The sequence below is a fragment of the Sturnus vulgaris genome, chromosome 1, assembly GCF_052056855.1.
Source record: "Sturnus vulgaris isolate bStuVul1 chromosome 1, bStuVul1.hap1, whole genome shotgun sequence".
Lineage (NCBI taxonomy): Eukaryota > Metazoa > Chordata > Aves > Passeriformes > Sturnidae > Sturnus > Sturnus vulgaris.
Genome location: NC_142243.1, coordinates 68,616,238 through 68,635,416, shown reverse-complemented (window position 1 = coordinate 68,635,416; position 19,179 = coordinate 68,616,238). Strand labels below are relative to the sequence as shown.

Sequence of the window (19,179 nt, the reverse complement as noted above, 5' to 3'; positions counted from 1 at the left end):
TCATGGTGCGTGCTTTAAACCAGATTCCTGTATTAAAATCTATTAATTTTAATTTACAATCCATTTCAGTCAGCTGCCATAAGATAATAGATTAGATGTTACTAACATAATTTGGTTGTAATCTTGGGAAGCAAGGAAGGTTTGCTCAAGCACTACTGTATACTGGTACAGTGGATGGATGCAGCCTTCTCTGAACACACTTGTACACCCACTCCTTCCTTGTCATGGCAGAGCACAGCCCTGGAAGTGCTGAAGCACCATCTCTTCAACAACGTGAAATGAGAATTAAGTTATTCTGAATAGCTCCAATCAAAAAGACACCAACACATCTGTAGTTAAGAACTTGCTAGACAGGACTACTGAAACTCCAACTCTCAAGTTGCATTCTTTAATTTCTCTCATTCCCCTGGAATATACCTCCAGGAATATTATATTATCCCAGATTTGGGGCAATTTATTATAGAAAACAGTCTTCAAACAGTAAATTCAGAAGACTATGTTACAGTTTGAAGATGCCAGCTGTTTTAAAGTTCACTGTAATAAACATGTTTTCTTCCCTCCTCTGCATGCACTCGAGAAAACCTCATTACCTCAAAGCAACAAAATATTCAGGACTGTAAACATGAAAATACTGCATTGTGTTTTCAGTTCAGTAATGCCTCAGACGAATTTCAGAACAAAATCAGTCTTAGCAATAACACAAAGATTTTTAAAGTCCTTTATTAATCTGGATATAAAAAAGACAGAAGCTGCCTACAATATAGGACAAAGCTCTTGCTTCATGAGGAAACAAAATTTTCTTTACAAAGTGAAAAAATAAATACCTTCTTAGAGTAAGGTTTATATGCTAATGTGTCATAAAAAAGTAGAGTTTTAATATTTTGACAAAATGTCTGTGCAAAGAAACAGATGCATAAACACACATTACTGCTACATTAAGGCAATATGAAAAGTATAGTCAGAAAATTTCAGTAAAGTGACAGTGTACTTTTCTAGCTTTGATTAAGCCAGTATTGCACCCAAACATGGTCTCCAGTTCCCTCTGTACCCTGGAGAAGACACTAGGAAACCAGAGCCCAAAATGCCCAAGTAGGGGGTGGAAATCAAAAACATTTTATTGGGTAGGTCATTTCCTGCTAAAGATGCTAACTGAAGAAAGCATTTAAAATTATACACAACTCTTAAAGATAATGGTGCATGTTTAATAGTTTGAAAATCAGTCTCCAAAAATAAAGCCAACTTGAAGGGCAGTTGCCTACAGCTCCCAAGACCACTAGCCAAAAGTGGACTGTGGGAAACCTGGGAATACCCTGCCCACTGAGTTGTGAACCAAGTCCCATAGCAGTTCTCCCACAGGACACCAGCAACCACAAGACTTTCCTGACCCACCCTCAACACTTGAGGATGAACAACCTTGTCCTCCCTTTCCAAAGCTATTCTCTTTTTGTTTGCCATTTAATAGAATTCTGAGTTAAGCACAGCTGCTTAGTGAAGCCTTGTAACTTCAGTTTAAGAACTAATTTTTTAAAAAGAGATCTCTCCTCTTTAAAGCAGTTTACTAAAAGCAGAAGCTATGAGCCTTACTAAACTGGTATGTGTAAAAGCAAGTCTTACTATTAAAATAAACAGTGCAACTGTACTAAAAAGGATTTAGAGCATGTAAAAGAAAAGGCTGCATTGCTTTCACTGGGTATATCTGCATGTGTACACCACGTTTCTCCAGGGTTACCCAGCTTTGTGGCAACACTGCCATGCTACAAACTTATGGATCATTCTTTAAGTAACATGAATCAATTACACTTCTATTCTCAGAAGACGTCCCAAACCATTTTGGACATGCTGAACAAAGAATATTTATGTTTAAAAATGCAGTATTTTTTGCTTTTGATCATGGATAGGTGCCAGAGTGATTGCCTTGTTCACAATCAATGGTTGCATTTCTTATTAGTGCAGTTTGAAGAGTACATGATGCATTTAAAGTGTGCACGTAGATCATATCACAGTCAGATTGAGAAGACTGGTGTGGGTTGGCAAGTACACATGCTGGACATGCTCTACACGAGATCTGCAAACAGGACACGACTGGAAAGGAAAAATATTGGGAAATTAGTTTACTTTGTATTTTGAGAGTCTCTGCACTTCCTGCAGACTTCACATACACAATAGCAGCACTTTTTCCATCATCCCATATTTAGGACAGGGTATGGTGAGAAGCATGCAGCTCATTCTTAGCCTTGCCACAAACTACCTTAGCACACCATTCAGACAGAATGCTCTCTGGAATTAGTTTGCCACAAAAAATTTTAGTTTTACCAGATTATCAACAAAAACATTAATCCATGACCATCATATATAAATACATAAAAACAAATATAAAATAAACATAAAAAAACCAAACCTTCCACACAAATTGGTAACTCATAACTTAATGGCACTGCATTTACCTGTAACTGGGAAGCACAGGACTTGCAGCAAACTGTGTGGCCACAGGGACAAAAGGTTGAATTTATCTCTTCTTCACAACACACCATACAAAGCATGGACTCCTTCAGCTTCCGTAACTTCTCTTGCAGGGCTTTTGTTTGTTGGCAGCTGAGACCCTCACAGTTGTCACAGTTCATGCTGCTTTCTGAAGACTTAAGGGGGGAACTTGGTGGGGTTTGATCACTTCTTGAAACAAGATCCACAATGCCAGCATTATAAAGAGCTCGTCTTGCATGATCATAAACTTCTTTTGATGTTCTTTTAATATCAAAGACATATTTTTTACCAAGATTAATGTTTTCATTTAGAAATAGAGATGCTAGGTGACCCTTTAAGTCTCGACTATACTGCATCATGACAGCACTGGTGACAGTGTCACACCTGTAAAGCAATAGAACAAATGCAAACTTGGTTAGTTAATACCAACAGAATGATCCTACACTATTTTGTTCCCAAACCTGAAGTAACAGCACTAAAATTAATGCAAATGAGGCAGTCTGAGGTAATATTTAAGTTCTTGAATGATCTTTGCAAGCTCTCTTTTGAAAAGTGTAAAATGGAAAGTGACAATTACTTTACATCTTCAAAATGTGAAGTGTCTGGTAAAATGGAGTCACCCTACGGAAGGGACTTAAAGAATTATGCTAACAAACAGCAAGCAGTCACTTAATCCACAGTTCAGCTCAGCAACACCTTTTTGCATGGCATTTCCAAACACTGCCCTAAAGAATTCCAATTTAGTCTTTGGCTGTCAATTTTTATCACAGAGTCAAGTAGTGTTTTTAACCCAATTTCTACTCAGTACTTTATATGCTAGAATTATGTCATTCTGAAGGGAAGCAGTGTGAATGGAGTATAGAGTATTAAGGCATTTGAATTTGCCACTGTGCATTTCAGCTACCCTAACCATGCTTGTCACATATTTCAGTGATCCAGTTGAATCTTCAGAAGCTTATTAAGGCATATCACTTCTCTAGGCAACACAAGAAGGAAAACACAAACACAGAAGGACTACAGCCTCACAGGGCCTAAGATCCAAGATCTAAGCTTATGGCCAAATGCAATTGCCAAACTAAAATTCTGCTTAAATTAAAATCAGAAACTGTGAATGACAGCAGAAATTACAAGCAGAGACAAAGATCAAGAAGTAATTGAAACTGGTACATGGTAGTTAATTTTAACAAAACACTGCTAAGTATGTTTGACAGCTAGTCTTACTGATCAGTGTTGGACACCACAGTAGGAATGAAAAGGGGTTGAAAAGTTGCCCACCAACAAATGAGTATAGCACCCCTATCTCAAAGAACAAGACAGATACAATGGTTAGCTGCTGTCATGAAGCAAAATCGTGAGCATGTGAGCAAGGACAGAAGAACTGTAAGAAGGTTTAAATAGATGGGATGGGAAGGTGGCATACAGATAACGTAGCAACTGAATGAGCCAAATAAAGGATCTACAAATACTGAATGACAGGATCTTCCCCACTGCTCTTATTCTCTTACATAGGAACAAAAGAACGTATGTATTGTTTATTAAGTAACAAGGAACATAAATAGTTTCTACTCTGAAATGCTGCTATTCATAGCGGTAAAATTTCGCTTACTTTTCTTCTTACTCCCACCCCACAAAATGGAAAGTAGCAAAAACCTGTTCAGCTTCTAGATTTAAGAGGAAAGGCTGCAACGACAATGAAATTTTGCAGAGTATCTGCAAAGTGCAGTCAGACTGCTGGCTGCTTAAGCATTTAGCTCAAACACTGGAGAAGAGCAGCAGCACATTACTTTAGGGGCAATACTGACCTGTAAAATGCATGTGTCTCTGTAATTGCTCTGTAGAGTCCACTTGCTGCCCTTGTACTGATCATCTTAAACAAGAGAACCACACTATTACCAGACTCCTTGGTAACAGTCAGATATACATTCTTCCCAGACTGAGTTGCCATTTGAACAACAGGATAAGCAATCCTATAAATTAATGTTAAAAAATAAAGGTTATTTAGTTAAAGTTTGAAGCATTTTCCACAAACTATTACAGTGCATTTTTATCAGAAGTTACAATGATTTCCGATGGTAGCCAGCAATGCTGATTAAAGATGTTGCCTCAAAAATATAGATAAAGTCAAGATTATTAAGGTCACTTGTTTATCTTGATTACAAGCAGGTAGTGTCCTCAGACCCTACATCCCAGTAGTCACTTTTAGTAATTCTCAAAGCAGTTTTGTGCATTTATATGAAAATTAGAGCATGCTGCATATTTCTGAAAAATTGATCATACAAATTGTTCCAGGAAAAACATACCTGTTGATTGGACTGAAGTCATCTTTACAGATGGATATGCCTTCAGGTCCAACACCAATAAGGAGTTTTTGCCCTTCACTATCTCTCACTGAGTGCCATTCTACCCCATAGTTCTCCAGTGTTGTAACAATCTGTAGAATCTGGTATTCAGCAGATGCTTGACTTAGACCTTCTAGCTCCTTGTGCTTTGTTATAATGCTGTTGATAAAAAGATTAAGGATAGGTGAAATAACTCAATATCTGCTGTTACCGTCAGCAGCTTGCTTTAACTTGGGTTTTTAGATGACCTAGTTAAACAGATTGGTAAATGCTCCTGACCTGCTTTATCTGTCTATAGATTTCCAGCAATTGTGAACTGGAAATAGTTGAGAATTACCAAAACATCCTGAGAACATCAAGGAGAAAATACTGAGTCCACCAGCCCCAACATATTTCCCTGAGCTACCACTAAGTTCACAGTTAAAGAAAACACTACAGAAAAGCATGACACACTGAATGTTTCCTGATATTCAGGAATTAAGCTATGAAGATGTTCCTGAATTCTGTTTACTTTTCAGAGTAAGGGTACTAAGCCAGATAAACCTATACTTGTGAATGAAGGAATTCAAGAAACAGAATTTAAATACCTTGCTCCAGGTACTTAAACATAACTGCGTTTTTCCCACATACCAGTTTTCACAAGAAAAAAAAAAAAACACAACAAAAAACCACCTCATAACTGAGCTTAAAAATTTAACTGAAATCAGAACATCAAACATTCAGGTTGGAGATTTTGATCTCCAAAGCTATTATTGTTAAATTACTGGTTTACACTATAGCACCAGCAATTAAATGCATAACAATCTCCTGCTGTTGGTCTCCAAGAAGGAGACTAGATAATTATGCTTTTTACCTCTCCAAAATGGTAGTGGTGAGCTCTTTTGCACACAGCTCTTCATAATTGTACTTGGCAGTGTTCTGGTTATAATCTCCAAACTTCATCTGTGCCAACAATGCACTAAGTTCAATTGCATGCTCTGAAGAACACTGAAGATTACCAGCAAGAAGATCTTCTTTTATATGCAAGAAAAACATATGCCTGCAACACAATCAGAAACATTTGCTTACACAAATCATTACACGGTATCTGTAAGCAAGACAGCTAACAGGTAACATTTAGCTAGGTTTGGTAATCAAGAATTTGCAATGAATATACCAAGTAGATAAAGTCTGAAAGAAGGGAAAGAAAAGGGCCTCCATCTTATTCTTTACTTACTCTTAAACATGAAGCTACAGCTGAAGATGGCATCTAAAAATCACTACTAAAAGAAAAGAGCACTTCACCATCATCACAAGTATCTCAAGAGCAAGAACTGCTTTAACTCCTAAGGTCACTTAGTAATTTCAATTTAGTGAATAAAATATCAATGAAAGATTTCAATTAGTTTCCTATGTTTACTTTTTTGTTGTGATTTACAAGTTATTCTGCATTTCATAAAAGCGAATTTGGGAAGAGCATCTTAAAACATACACACTTGTGCTATGCAAGAGGGGAAGCCATAATTCCTCTACACAGTGGAAATGCCCCTGCCACTGCAGCCATGGTGTTCTTGTCACTGACATGATTAACAGAATAACTTGAAATACCTAAAAAGGCATTGAGGAATAAAATAGAAAAAACAGCTACTGTGTGAGCATTTGTAAGACCAAACTTTGCACTTGAGACCAAGGCAGGTTTGACAGCTTGCTGAAAATTCAAAAAGCTGCTCTTAATTATCTAATAGGTTAGTTGACAGACAAATCAACATTTTCACCAACATTAACAGCAGCATGTTATTTTCCCTTATGGGCTGCCCTAACTTCTATAGATCATCCTTACTTTCCCTCAGGAGACACAATATAAATTTCTTACCATTTAAGACTCAACATATTTATGGAAGCCAGATGGAAAATTATGTATCACTGAAAAAAATCTTTCAATAAATGAAGGCTAGTACCCACAGGGATATGTCTTGGCTTCCACAGGAACTGGACATTTACTTTTCTAAAATGAAAACTAATCTACTTTTAAGAAAAGCTTTACTCCATCTCTGTACTTAATCTCTCATCACTGAAGTTGAAGATGCTAGTAAGTGATGAGCTTTCCTTCCAATGGGAATTTTTAATAATACCTTACATATTTTCTGTTGGAGCATTCGATAATTCCCTTGTACAACAAGGCAAATAGGACTTTTTTTCAGCATTATGAGCAATTACAGAACAATCAAAAGTTGTATTCTTTCTCAGCTCTATTGGTAAATGCTGCAACTAAGAAGATACCGGCCTGAAGGATGCCTCAATATCCACAACTTTTTGAATCAGGAAAAAAGAATTGGTATTGAATTATCCTGTAAGCTTTCCTACGGTCCACTTCCTGCAAGAAGCCACAGCTCCAACACTTCCCCTTGCAAACCATTTGTCATGCTAGCACATCATGCTAGTTGTGATGCCAGTGCTTAATCTCATCACTCTCAAGTCTAAACATCATCCTTCAGCAGTTCTAGAGGGGGTCTGGTGGAAGCCAGTGTCCTCACACTGTGCAGGACCCAAGTTTAGGTGGCAAGAAGGCCAGAACTTCAGACAATTGTCTCCACTGTCAGCAGGTTATTCCTTCTTTAGGCTCTTCTTTTTTTGAGAGAGTCAAACCTCTGCTCCCATGTGTTTCTCCTATCTTTCACAGTCACATTTCTTTGGGCTTGGGCCCCAGAAAGGCCTATATGGGGCCTTTTAAAATTTAGTTGTACAGACTTTTTGGTGCTCAGCCCATAAACCTAAAGAATTCAGTATAAATTATGAAAACATTAGGGCCAAAATAAATTCAAATAGTAGGCCTTTCCCTAACTGCAATCAACATTTCATAAAATAAACAGGTTCTCATGCACTCCTGATCCTCTCACAATACCAGAACAGGATTTCCAGTCATTTTAAGTACTAATTGCAAATACAGCATTTCAAAGAAAGATTAGATTTTTTTTTTTCTCATTAGCTAAAACTCATTTACAACTACCACACCTAAATTCTCATATCTTCAGGGTTTTTTTTTTTTTCCATATGACAGCACTGACTACACAGGTTAAAGTCAGAAGTTCTTCCCTTGCTGTGAAGACCTTATTGACATATCAAGGGGAGCTGGAAACCAGAATATTGCTCCTGCAAATACAGATGAATTACAGAAACAGATACAGCAGATGCATGCTGTGTTACATTCTATTACTAAAGCCAGTAATGGCATAGGCAGACAAATGAGTTTATGGCATGATGTGAAGTAGCATCACAACAGCTTTTGTGCAGTAGCTTCCCATAACTGGCTCCTATCACATAAGGGAAAACATCTCACAAATACTCAGCTACTTTGCATTTTTTTTGATCAATAGAACAAATAGCACATATAAAGGACAGTTATTGCAAAGTAACTAGTTATACAAATTCAGTCTATCTGCACCTAAATAACCTAAACTGCACCCGTAACAGGAGAGTGAATGACTTCACACTGACCTGTTAGAGGAGCTGCCCTGAACCAAAGTTCAGGTAGCAAATTCTCTGCTGCTTTTTTTGTGTGTGTGCATGTGTTGGGTTTTGTTTCTGTGATTTTTTAAATTTGTTTTGACTCTCTATGTGTTTGATGAAAAGGCACCTAGAAATTGAAAGACAGTGAGGGTTAGAAAGACATCTGAAAAAGTGGATTAGCCCATCCAGCTGCAGAGTGCACTCCTTCAAAGTTATATATTAATATCCATTGTAAAATCATTCCTCTTCAAAGGTCAAAGCATGATATTAGCCACAATCTGGTAATACAGACTTAATTTTTTTTACACAAAACTAAACAAAATCTTTTGATCCTTAAAGAGAAAGGCATAAGAATGTGATTTTATTGCTGACTACAGTCAAGCAAAACTAAAGCATTAGTATCCTTGATGCAGTTCCTTATCTAATTCTATAAATTCTAAAGGACCCAATAAACTGTCTTGTCATATCACAGATACTATTAATTACAAGAAAGGATTTCTGTGTTTGTAAATTGTGACCTAATCACTTCATAAAACAATCCACCATCCCTCCTCTCTTGGAACCTTTAGATATGATAAAAAAAAATTGAAGACTTTTCTCACCTCTGAAGATAGTCAGATTGTACACTAAAAGGATACTTTTCTTAAGGTATTATTTCAATACTAGTATTTTACACTTAATGAAATTTTTACCTAGCAAGTTTCAGAACAATGAATTGTTAAAACTAAAAACCAAACTGTTTGTACATTCCCTAAAGGTTGCATTTCCAACATTGCTGGCAGAAAATCTGAAGTTTGTCCACCATATAAGAAACTAAGTATTTTTGTTTCTGCATCATTCACACTTCAGTTGCACTCGATATATTAATATTACATGTTATAAATTTGAGAAGTAAGGCAAGTCAGATAAAAAGTGTGTCTGACTGTTCCTACCCCCCACCCCAGCCTCAACATTCTTAGCACATTCTGCAATTTTCTACTACCCTTGCCAAAGCTTTCATTTAGTCTTTAAATCTTCACAACTCTGAACTTTGCCCATCAATTGTTGTGACTCCCAGTCATAACACCTGCCAGACATGTTGGGACATTGATCAACAAGTGGCAACTTTAAGGACAAACAGAACTTCCCACTGCACTTGTAGCCCAAATTCTCTACACATGATAGCATCAGTACAAAAGACTGTCTCTGTAGCCCAAAATAGCCTTTTCATCCCCTATGAACCCCATGCTACCCAGATATACCTGTGTACTCAATTATGGAACATTTCCTCTGAGTTTGGTAGTTCAAAACACTACATAAGAATTCTGACTAGAGAGCAACATATAAGTTTGCCAAAGCTACACTCCATCAGTCACTGCCCAGATAGATTTCTGCCAAAAGAACAAAGGGCAGTTTTACAATTAGAGCACGATCAGAGATTTTCTTCAAGCATTAGCTACACTGGTGATTTTATAGTCATTTTACATCCTTATTTTTGGATCCATGTTTTGCATATAATTTAAGATTTATGTGCATACAAAACACTCAGTAAAATCAAATGTGGTGTGATTAATGTATTGCAGGTGGATGTAAATAATTTGATACAAAACCTGTAGAAAGGGGAGGTTGCAGGGAGATTTTAGCAGATGGTCCATTTCACAAAAAAGTATAGCTACCAAGCCAAAGTCACAGACCTAGATATCAATCACATTAATTGCATTTTACCTCCCTCTGAAGCAATTTATGCAGGCTGATGACACTGAACACCACTATGAGAAACAGACATCAGTATTTCATCACAATGGAATTCCAAGAGGGAAAAAAATCACCCAGTTAGTGTTCATTCAAATGAACTGGCAATAACTCCACAAAAATACTGTGGAAAGTACATGTAACACAAGATTATATTTTCTTTTTTAACTCATTGAGGACATTTAAGTGCATTAGGAATCAAGGCTCTTCACTACTAGTAGTAGTTTCTACTACTTGTTTTTTAGTCAAGGCAAGGGAAATAGAGCAAATAAGTAACTAAAAATTTTAAGCTCTAAACTTCGCTGTCAGTGGAAGAAGCAACCAACTCCAATCTTTTACCAAAGAGGTGTCTGCATATGACTAATGACCCCTAAACTAGAAGCATAGCCAAAAGACCTCATTCTCTTGCTAGACTACTGGCAAGAATCTTAGCATACCTCCCAACGAACTACCTGTTCTCTTTGGAGTATGATTCCTTACCACAGGTTAAGGCTCTTTCCTACTGTAGAGTACATTTACTGCTCTGTCTGTAGTCTAAAATAAAAATTAAGAGGCATAATTGCTCTCCCTAAAAGTATGTTGTTGAAGATTTCTAAACCTACAGAATGTAATTCTGCTTTTAAAAGCAGACAAGGCCACCCCACATGAAAAAAGCAGTGTCTTTGCATTTTTTATGCTTCTCAATATCTTTGCTCTTCCTTGCTCTCAGCAGAGTGGGTAAAAGGTTACCAACTTCAATTTAGACAAACAGATCCATGAAACTCACCCCACTGCCTATCACACACACTTCCACTGCCTTGTAACAAAAACCACATCACTACTGTGCTGGTTACCCAATTCTATAGGAAAACAAGATGGTTTTCTCACTTTTTATCTACTGTATCTATCTGACTCCTCAACAGATTTAAGGCCAATCTTAATTTCAACTAGTTCATCAATACAATTGGACAACACAGGAAAAAAGTGTACTTTTTAAATGTAATTCAAATACTGGCAAACATCACACAACTTTCAACAACCTCCAAAACAATAATTGCCATTTTCAAGGTTGGCAAAACACAGCTCTTTTGAACGTTTCATGGTACTGTGTGGCTCACTAGAATTTGACATATTTTAAATTGTCATGGCTTACATGTGACTATTTGATTTTCAGCCATGCTACACAAGACAAATAACGCAGAATTTAAAACCTAAACCCACCGTTCTCTCCCAGACTGCTGCCAGACACCAGTGGCCTCTTGGGCGGCTCGGCAAACACTCTACAAGTTAAAAGGTGGGTGCAAGTCTCAAGACTGCTCTGCTCCACGTTCCACACCAGGCTATGGCTGGCGCCTGGAGCTCTCTGTCCCGGGCAGGGGTTGCAATATCCCAAAGTGGAGCTGGCTCCCGGGCCGTGCCGGGGCTACTCCCGGTCACTGCCTCCCGACAGTGAGGGCACTGTCACCGCACTGTCACCGCACCGCACCCGGCACGGCGGCACCGCCCGGCCCGCACCGCTGCCGGGCGCCTCCTCCGCCCCACCCCCGTCAAAAAGTCTCCCGAGAATTCCGATTAGCGAAGTATAATCCTTCCTCTAAGCCCTAGCTCCTTACTGCAATTCAACACTTCACAACATTTAATACATGAACCACCCACAAGTCATTCAGTAAAGAAGTGAAAAGCAGGTTTGCTTTTTTTCCTCCTAGCTGTTGCACGACCTGTCAAAGAAATACTGAAAACAGTGAAAACAAACAGGACATAAACCAGTTATGATCTCGATCTCTGGCCATCCCATGCGTCTTTAAGCAATGAGATAGCAATCGTTTTCAAACCAGTGTGATTTTCCATGCTAAAGAAAACTTACAGCTCTTCAAACTCTTCTAAAGCAGCACACTGTTCACATCTCAGAGTTGTTTGTGAAACTCTGACAGCAGATTAAATCTGAATTACATTCTTGCACTGAAGCACTTTTATTCCATTGAAAACAATTCTAAACTACAAAATCATGTGGTGCAATTCAGTACCAGGTAGTCAAATAAAAAAAACCTAGAAGTTGAGATCCAAAGAATAGAAATAAACTGCTTTTAACCCTGTAAAAAAAGTGCAGTAGAAAGGGTTTCTCCATGCAATTCTCAGACGCCCAAAGCACTTAGTGAACGTGGTTTGCTGCCACAGTGGTCAGAGGTACAATTATAACCTGCTCTGTCTTTGTGCTCTGCAAGAAGGCTGCCTTGTATAGGAATATTAGAACTGGCTGCAATCTTCCTCTGGGGTGATTAAAGATAACAGAAGTAGAGGTCGGCATCCTGTTGCCAGATCAGCTTTCACAGCATGTAGAAACCTGAACAATAAATTGCTACGAACAAACATACACCTGAGTTTTAAACTCAAGTGCAAGGCAAGGGTCTCTAATGAAGCACTGCAAGTGGGGCTGGCAAATCTTCCTAAGTATACAGAAAGAAACCTGGTAACTGAGTCACAACGCTTACCATTATAATCATGATGAAGCACATCAACAAAATTTAGAAATACTTGCAACTTCTCAGCTTTCAAAAGCAGTCTCAACATGTATCTATGCATCTAGTTTATATGTAAAAACAGGATCAGAGGCTGCAAGCAGAAGACTGGAAAACTTCCCCAGCATTCTTCACACGCAGGTCCACAAGGCAACAGCTCTGCCAGAAACACCCCATACATCAAATACGGGCACAACTGCCAAAGGCAACTAAGGATACCCATCACTTTCTTCATCAAGACTTTGCAGATAAAGAGGAATCCATGCGTCAGCTTTAACTCTACAGCTAATCCCACAATTCCATGATATTGGCTTTCAAGTTTGGCAACAGGTTTACAAGTTTTTCATCTTCTCCTTAATGCTTATGATTACAAGCTAAGTATGAACTCAGTTACGTGCATATGTAAATCTTTAAGCAGACCTGAGTATAAAAAAAAAGTCAATCTACTAAAACTCAGTGTCAACAATACAGGAGAATAGACATCTACCACAGGCACTGGAATTTTAGGTCTGCTACATGTGGACTACTGGGCTTACACAACTAAAACGCAGTTATTACAACTTGACATACAATTCGTATTTGGTTTTAATATACATCTCCTGATGCCTAAGCCCGGGTTAATTTTTAAATTGTTTGTTAAAAATACCAGCTTCAGAACAGTCTTAATTTAATACATAAAAGAAAGCTTGCCCCACCTATATCCTTTTAAATCATCTTTACAGTGGATAAATACTTGCTGCTTTGATGTAGGTGTATAAGCTCTGTTACATTTTAGCTATACAAGCCAGTCTTTAAGGCCCTCGGGGCATGTTTCACCAGTTCAACCTCTCTATTAACTTCCACCTCCTGCTAGGTCTTGCACTGACAGTGTTGAAGGCAGGGACACAGACATCTGTTAAAGCCTTGTGAAGTTGAACAAGCATTCATCAATGATAGCATAAAAACGCCACTTTGAGGTTTCCTCAGATTTTCACCCTGATTTGCTTTGTGAGTGGAGGCACATCTGACATGCTCAGGGTAATCTCTTCTGCCTCATCAGGTATGAAATTGTGTGGCTCCTTTTGTTCAACATAAATCCCATTTGTTATTTGGTTTTATACTTACCAAGAATATTTAAATAAGAGTTTCTTTAAGAAAAAATACTACTAGTAGAAATTACTTCCTAAATAAGAGTATATGAGAACTGGAATTCAGTTTGAATGCATTTGCCTAACTGGAGCTATTATCCAGAACAACCATGGTCTACCACCACAGCAATCTGAAAACTTCAACCATACTGACGAGCTGGAACCACTGCTCCCCAAAAGCATTTCCCCAACATATTAGATGAAAAAAATGAACTCAAAACCTTTTTCCTATTAAATAAACACCAAATCAGACTGTCAGCCTCTGATCAAGTTCTTTAGACATTCTGTGCAAAAGCACTATGTTGTACTCACGGTCTTAATTCTGAAAGTATTAAGACAGTGATTCTAAGAGTAACAAGTTCAGGTGAGTAGTGAAAATGGGTTTTGGCGTTGTCATACAGACACTAGACTTCAATCGGCCCCATTCATATTAACTGTACTATCCAAAACTAACAGGAAAAAGTAGTTGGAAAGTCAGCATTAAATATACAAGTGTATAGCATTCTTTAAAAATAATTCCGTTACAATTCATGTGATAATCAAACTCAAGGAGTAAAAGCAAGTGTTCCCTACTAATCTTAGAAGACTAATTCTTCTGATTTAATAACAGTATGACAATTTAGTTAAGAGGACTTGCCACAGAAGCAGCCAGACAGCTGTTTCTTTTGTAGCCTCTAAAGGCCTGTAGCTATATGAAAGTTACTGTAACATAATACCAGACAAAAAGGAATTCAGCAAGTTTTTTTGCACTGTGGGAGGAATTGTTTCCTGCCTTTCTGTACTAGTGGTTCAGAATGACCTAGAGTAACACCACAGAACAGAGGTTACTATCGGACACACAAATACCATATGAAAAGTTTGCTACTGGTAGCTTAGTTTCTTCCAGTTCCAGCACTAAGTGCTCACAAAACTACTCATTACTTACAGGTAGTGACACAAAGCTTAATGTTGCCAATTTAATTACATTTTTTCTAAAAAAAAAGCAACAAAATTTCTAAAACACTAAGATTCTTAAAACATAGAAAAGTCAAGCATAATTACCATATGATAAAAGAAATAAAAAGAGTGCGTAATCACTTCCGAAAATTACAGAAATTGAAAAATAAGCATTAAATTAAATGTACTTACAACCATATTTACTTACCTTGTCTGTTCCTGTAAGATAAGATGTGGCTCAACAAAAAACTTGACTCTCAATTTGAATCGATAAGGGGCTAAACCATCCATCTGCTGGGAGATCCTGTTCCTCAAATTCAGCCATAGATTCTCCCCTTTGCTGCCAGTGAACTGCAGTCCAAAATAATCAACTTCTATAATCCCCAACCTTCTGCAAACCTGAAAGAATAAGATTCTTTACAATCAGGCTGCAACATGACAATGAAAAGTAACATCTGAAGTGGTCTTTCAGACTGCTCACTTAAAACACACACAAAAATCCTGCTGTCAGCACCTTCATACAAAGGCTTAATCACTTGGATTTTTACACTGCACACAAAACAGCCCAGAAAAAAGCTCTAAGCATAAACTAGGAATTCCTCCACTAGCCAAAAAACACAAGCTTCCACAATCAAATTTCACCCCCAACACAAGCACTTCAGAGGGTCAGCGGATTTCCACAAGAGAATATCTGCTACTCAACATCACAGCCAAGAGCACTTTCTGGGCAAGGAGAAGTAAAGAAGTACAGTCACCCACAAGTTTCATTTAGGTGCCACGGGCAGACCGGACTGTTTGTCTGTCTCTCCCCAGCATCCCCACGGCAGCCGCCACAGACACACCTTGGCGGTGGTGACGGAAAGGCAAGAAGGCACCTGGATGGCAGCTCCAGCCCGCTCGGCCAGGATACAGAGGGTTGGATGCAGTGAGTGCCACATCCCCCGCCTCTAGCCCACTCCTGTCCCCTCCCCGGGGACACTTCAGCGGGATTCAGTGGCGAGGCCCGGGCCTGCGCTTCCCACGGTAAGAGGGGCCGGAGAGCCCCGTGGTGGGGGATGCAGCACCCTCTGCATTCAACATGGAGGAGGGGTTGGGGGAAAAAAAATATATATAAAAGAAAGCAAAACGAGAATAAGAAACCAAAACCATAAGGGAAGCGGGGAGACTGCGGCGCTCCCCGCCCCCACCGCCGCCGCCGCGGCCGCCCCCGCACGGCCCAGCCCCGCGCCACCGCCGCCCCTCGCCTGGCGCCCGGGCCCCGAAGAGGGGAGAGGGCTAAGGGCTGGCAGGGGAGCGGCGGCTGCCAGGCACCAGCACCCGGCGCTGCCCCGTGGTCACCGCTGCGCCCATCGCAGCCCCCGCCATGAGCGCTGGCGCCCGGCGGGGAGAAGCCCTCACCTGGTTGAGGCAGTCCTCGCCGTTGGCTTTCGCCTCTACCTCCACCTCCATCACCACCGCGTCCGGCCTGGTCACATAGCACAGCATGGTTGCGGACAGGCGGCTCCGCTGCTGCCGCCACAGACACCCAGAGCTGCGGTCACCGCTGTCGCCACAGGCTGAGCCCAGCACGCGCCGCTAGCTCACGCCCGGACCCCGGCAGCGCCCGTCCCGCGCCCCTCGCCGCCTGCGCCGCTCCCTCCTTATGTACCCTCAGTAGCCCCGCCCCGCTCGGGTCCGCACCTGCGGGCCAATCAGAAGCGCCGCTCCTCGCTGCGGGCCGCCGCCGCCGCCAATCAGCGCCGCCACGGCCGCGCGGGCGTGTGTTGTGCTCGCTCTCTGGCGCCCCCCGCCGTGCCCGCGGGGTCGCGGCGCGCGCTGGGGCCCGTGGCGGGGCTCCCCGGCCGCCCTGAGCGGGCAGCGCCACACGGCGCCCTCAGCCTCCCTCAGCCTCCCTCAGCCGCACAGCCCGGGCTGCTCACCCTGGCCTTGTGTCCGCTTAAAGCAAAGCAAAGTGGGCTCTTCCAAGGGCAGGTGGAGGCCAAAACTGCTGGGCAGGGACAATCTGTCATACACGTGAGAGAGGGCCACCTCGGGCTGAGTGACAAGCAAATATTGCCTACTCAGAATCACAGGATCAATTAGGTTGGAAAAGACCTTTGAGATCGTTGTGTCTGATCTATGATGAATCACCACCATGTCAACCAGACCATGGCACTGAGTGCCACGTCGAGTCTTTCCTTAAACGCTTGCAGGGATAGTGACTCCACCACCTCTCTGGGCATCCCATTCCAGTGTTTAACCACCTTTTCTGTGAAGAAATTCTTTCTAGTTTCCAAACTAAATTTCTCCTGGTGCAGCTTGAGACTATGTCCACTTGTCCTGTTGCTGGTTGCTTGGCAGGAGAGGCTGCTCCCCACCTGCCTACACCCTCCTTTTAGGTCATTGTAGAAAGCAATAAGTTCCCCCTGAGCCCTGGCTCATGTCTCAGCTTTCAAACACTCCTTTTTGTCAAATGGAAGACAAAATCCAAATCAATGTCGTCACTCCCATACTCTCTTTGGCCTCCTCAACTCTGTGTTATGCAGAATGCAAAACCCTGGAAAAGATGGAAATTTGAAGAACAACTGGTCAAGCCCTGTCACAGCCTCCAAGCACCACCATGCCAAGGGATGGATGGTGGCGAATTTACACACTCATTGAGCTCTGTAGATATGAATCTCATAGGTGATTCCTGACCAGGGGAAAAACACCTGCACCAGGTGAGCCCTTGGAAGTATGTGTTTGTCAAGCATACCCAAGGAGCACAAAGTAGTTTATGGCTGCTTTAACAATGTAAATTGAAACAACAGGGATAACCAAGCACAAAACGCACGCTGTGTGTGTTGCCCAAGAGAAGTGCAGATCAAAGATGTACTGAGCAGTGCAGTGGTGAGGAACAAGTAGGCTGTCAGGGAAAGAGCTATGAGAGGAAACGGGGATCTGAAAACAGAGTGAAGCATAATAGGAAGAAGAACAAACCACAGCACTAATGCAAGGTCACCACAGGGCTGAATATTAGCTTGTCCCATGTCTATGGGTCACTTGCTTCTGTTTCACAATTTCTGCTAGGCTTGTTAGGGTTTTTTCAGGTTTTAGTAAGAAATGCTCAGAACAGATACTTATTCTTCTGGGAACTCTTGCACATACAATATATGGAGCTCAATCCATTTTGTTCATGTGAACTCTAGAAGACCTCTCAGTTCTGAACCAGGCAGAACGGTAGGAGACAAATAAGAGTCAGGACATGAGATGTCAAACCTGAGTGGTGCTACATTTCACCTGCACACTTCCTAGCTCAGATTTTCATCTAGACTCTAAGTCTAGAGTGTTTAATTTGAAGAACTTATAGTCTTAAATGACCAGACTCATGAAGTGGAGGGTTGAAAATAGGAAGTAACATGAAAGAAAGATGAACAAAATTGCAAAATTAATTGCATCTCAGCTCTGTGATTTTCTGATGGAAGAAACCCAAACTCTTTCGGAGAGACTTAATTATAAGGGCATTAGCTTCTAACAAAAAATTATGAAGTATTTTTGTATGGGAAAAAAGCCAGTAGTTCCCACTTCTTTATTTTTTGTTGGAGTAGATGCTGGAAATTAGATTTTAGTTCTATTTTAGTTTTACTTCTATATATTGTGGTGTTGTGGTATTTTGTGTGATTTCGATATTTGTCATAATCAAAAAAGTCCTAGATGTGTTATGAAGAAGAAGCACCAAAGCTTCCACCGTGACTCATGACATTAGTATTCTGATATCCTCTCCCTGAAGTAGCTCATATCAGATGTTACAGAGGAAGGTGCAAGAAATGTTTATATAACTGTGAGATAATAATGCTCCTGTATATTTTCTCTAAACAGTTAAAGCTGGCCTATACCTCACAGATTAGCCTTTACTTTTTTATCCATTTTTCTTGTATAGAAGAAATCAATTCACTTTATCCTGGGCGTTGTCCAGACAAAGAGAAATTTACCCTTTCTATATGTATTAATATCCATGCTGTGTTTTCCTTTTATCTGACTTAATGTAAATGCAGGTGTTCTTATTATGTCTGTGAAAGTGTTATCTCGCTTTGAAATCTGCTAAACTGTAAGCCACAAAAAGAGCTTGCAGCGGTAAATTGCGTAGATTGGTTAAGCCCTGTGTAAAACAAGCATTTCTTTTCGAGGGTGTCATCTGGACACCGCTGTCACAGAAATACATTTCATTTTGCATTCTCTCTGTGATATTTTATTCATGCTGTACAGGAGAGAGTAAAGGACCAAGCCCTGCGTTTGCACACCGGAGACAGCTCGTGTGACAAGTGCCCGCTGCAACCCTTTGGGGTCTGAGAGAAAAAGCTGAAGTACCTTACAGTCTTGTGCCTGGTGTCTTTGATGAATTATCAACACTCAGTGAGCCACACTGATCATAGCATGGATGTTCACCTTTTGTGTATCATAGAAGAGCAATGTTTATCAACATGTCATCTCAGTGCTGTATTTCACAAAATGATGTGTGCTGTATGACAGATCTCTATGGTGGGTCAGCCTTTTGCTAAGTGTCAGTTTGAGCATAAGTAATTCACCTTGTATAGATTTATATATTTGCATTTCTTTGCCTAACTC

The 19,179-nt window shown here is 40.4% G+C and overlaps 1 protein-coding gene across 2 annotated transcripts; it reads right to left on the bottom strand.

Annotated features, from left to right (window-relative positions):
* Window positions 1-704: 704 nt before the first annotated feature.
* Window positions 705-16,221, bottom strand: MYLIP (myosin regulatory light chain interacting protein). 2 transcript variants are annotated; one of them, XM_014878250.2, is made up of 7 exons: window positions 15,994-16,221; window positions 14,804-14,994; window positions 5,674-5,859; window positions 4,782-4,979; window positions 4,284-4,448; window positions 2,445-2,865; window positions 705-2,082 (listed from the first exon to the last, which is right to left on the bottom strand). In XM_014878250.2, exons 1-7 carry the CDS (start codon window positions 16,078-16,080, stop codon window positions 1,993-1,995), a joined length of 1,338 nt encoding a protein of 445 aa, XP_014733736.1. In that variant the 5' UTR covers window positions 16,081-16,221; the 3' UTR covers window positions 705-1,992. The 2 variants fall into 2 exon arrangements, with proteins under 2 accessions (XP_014733736.1, XP_088025219.1); XM_088169093.1 differs by lacking the exon at window positions 15,994-16,221 and adding an exon at window positions 15,438-15,548.
* Window positions 16,222-19,179: the final 2,958 nt, after the last annotated feature.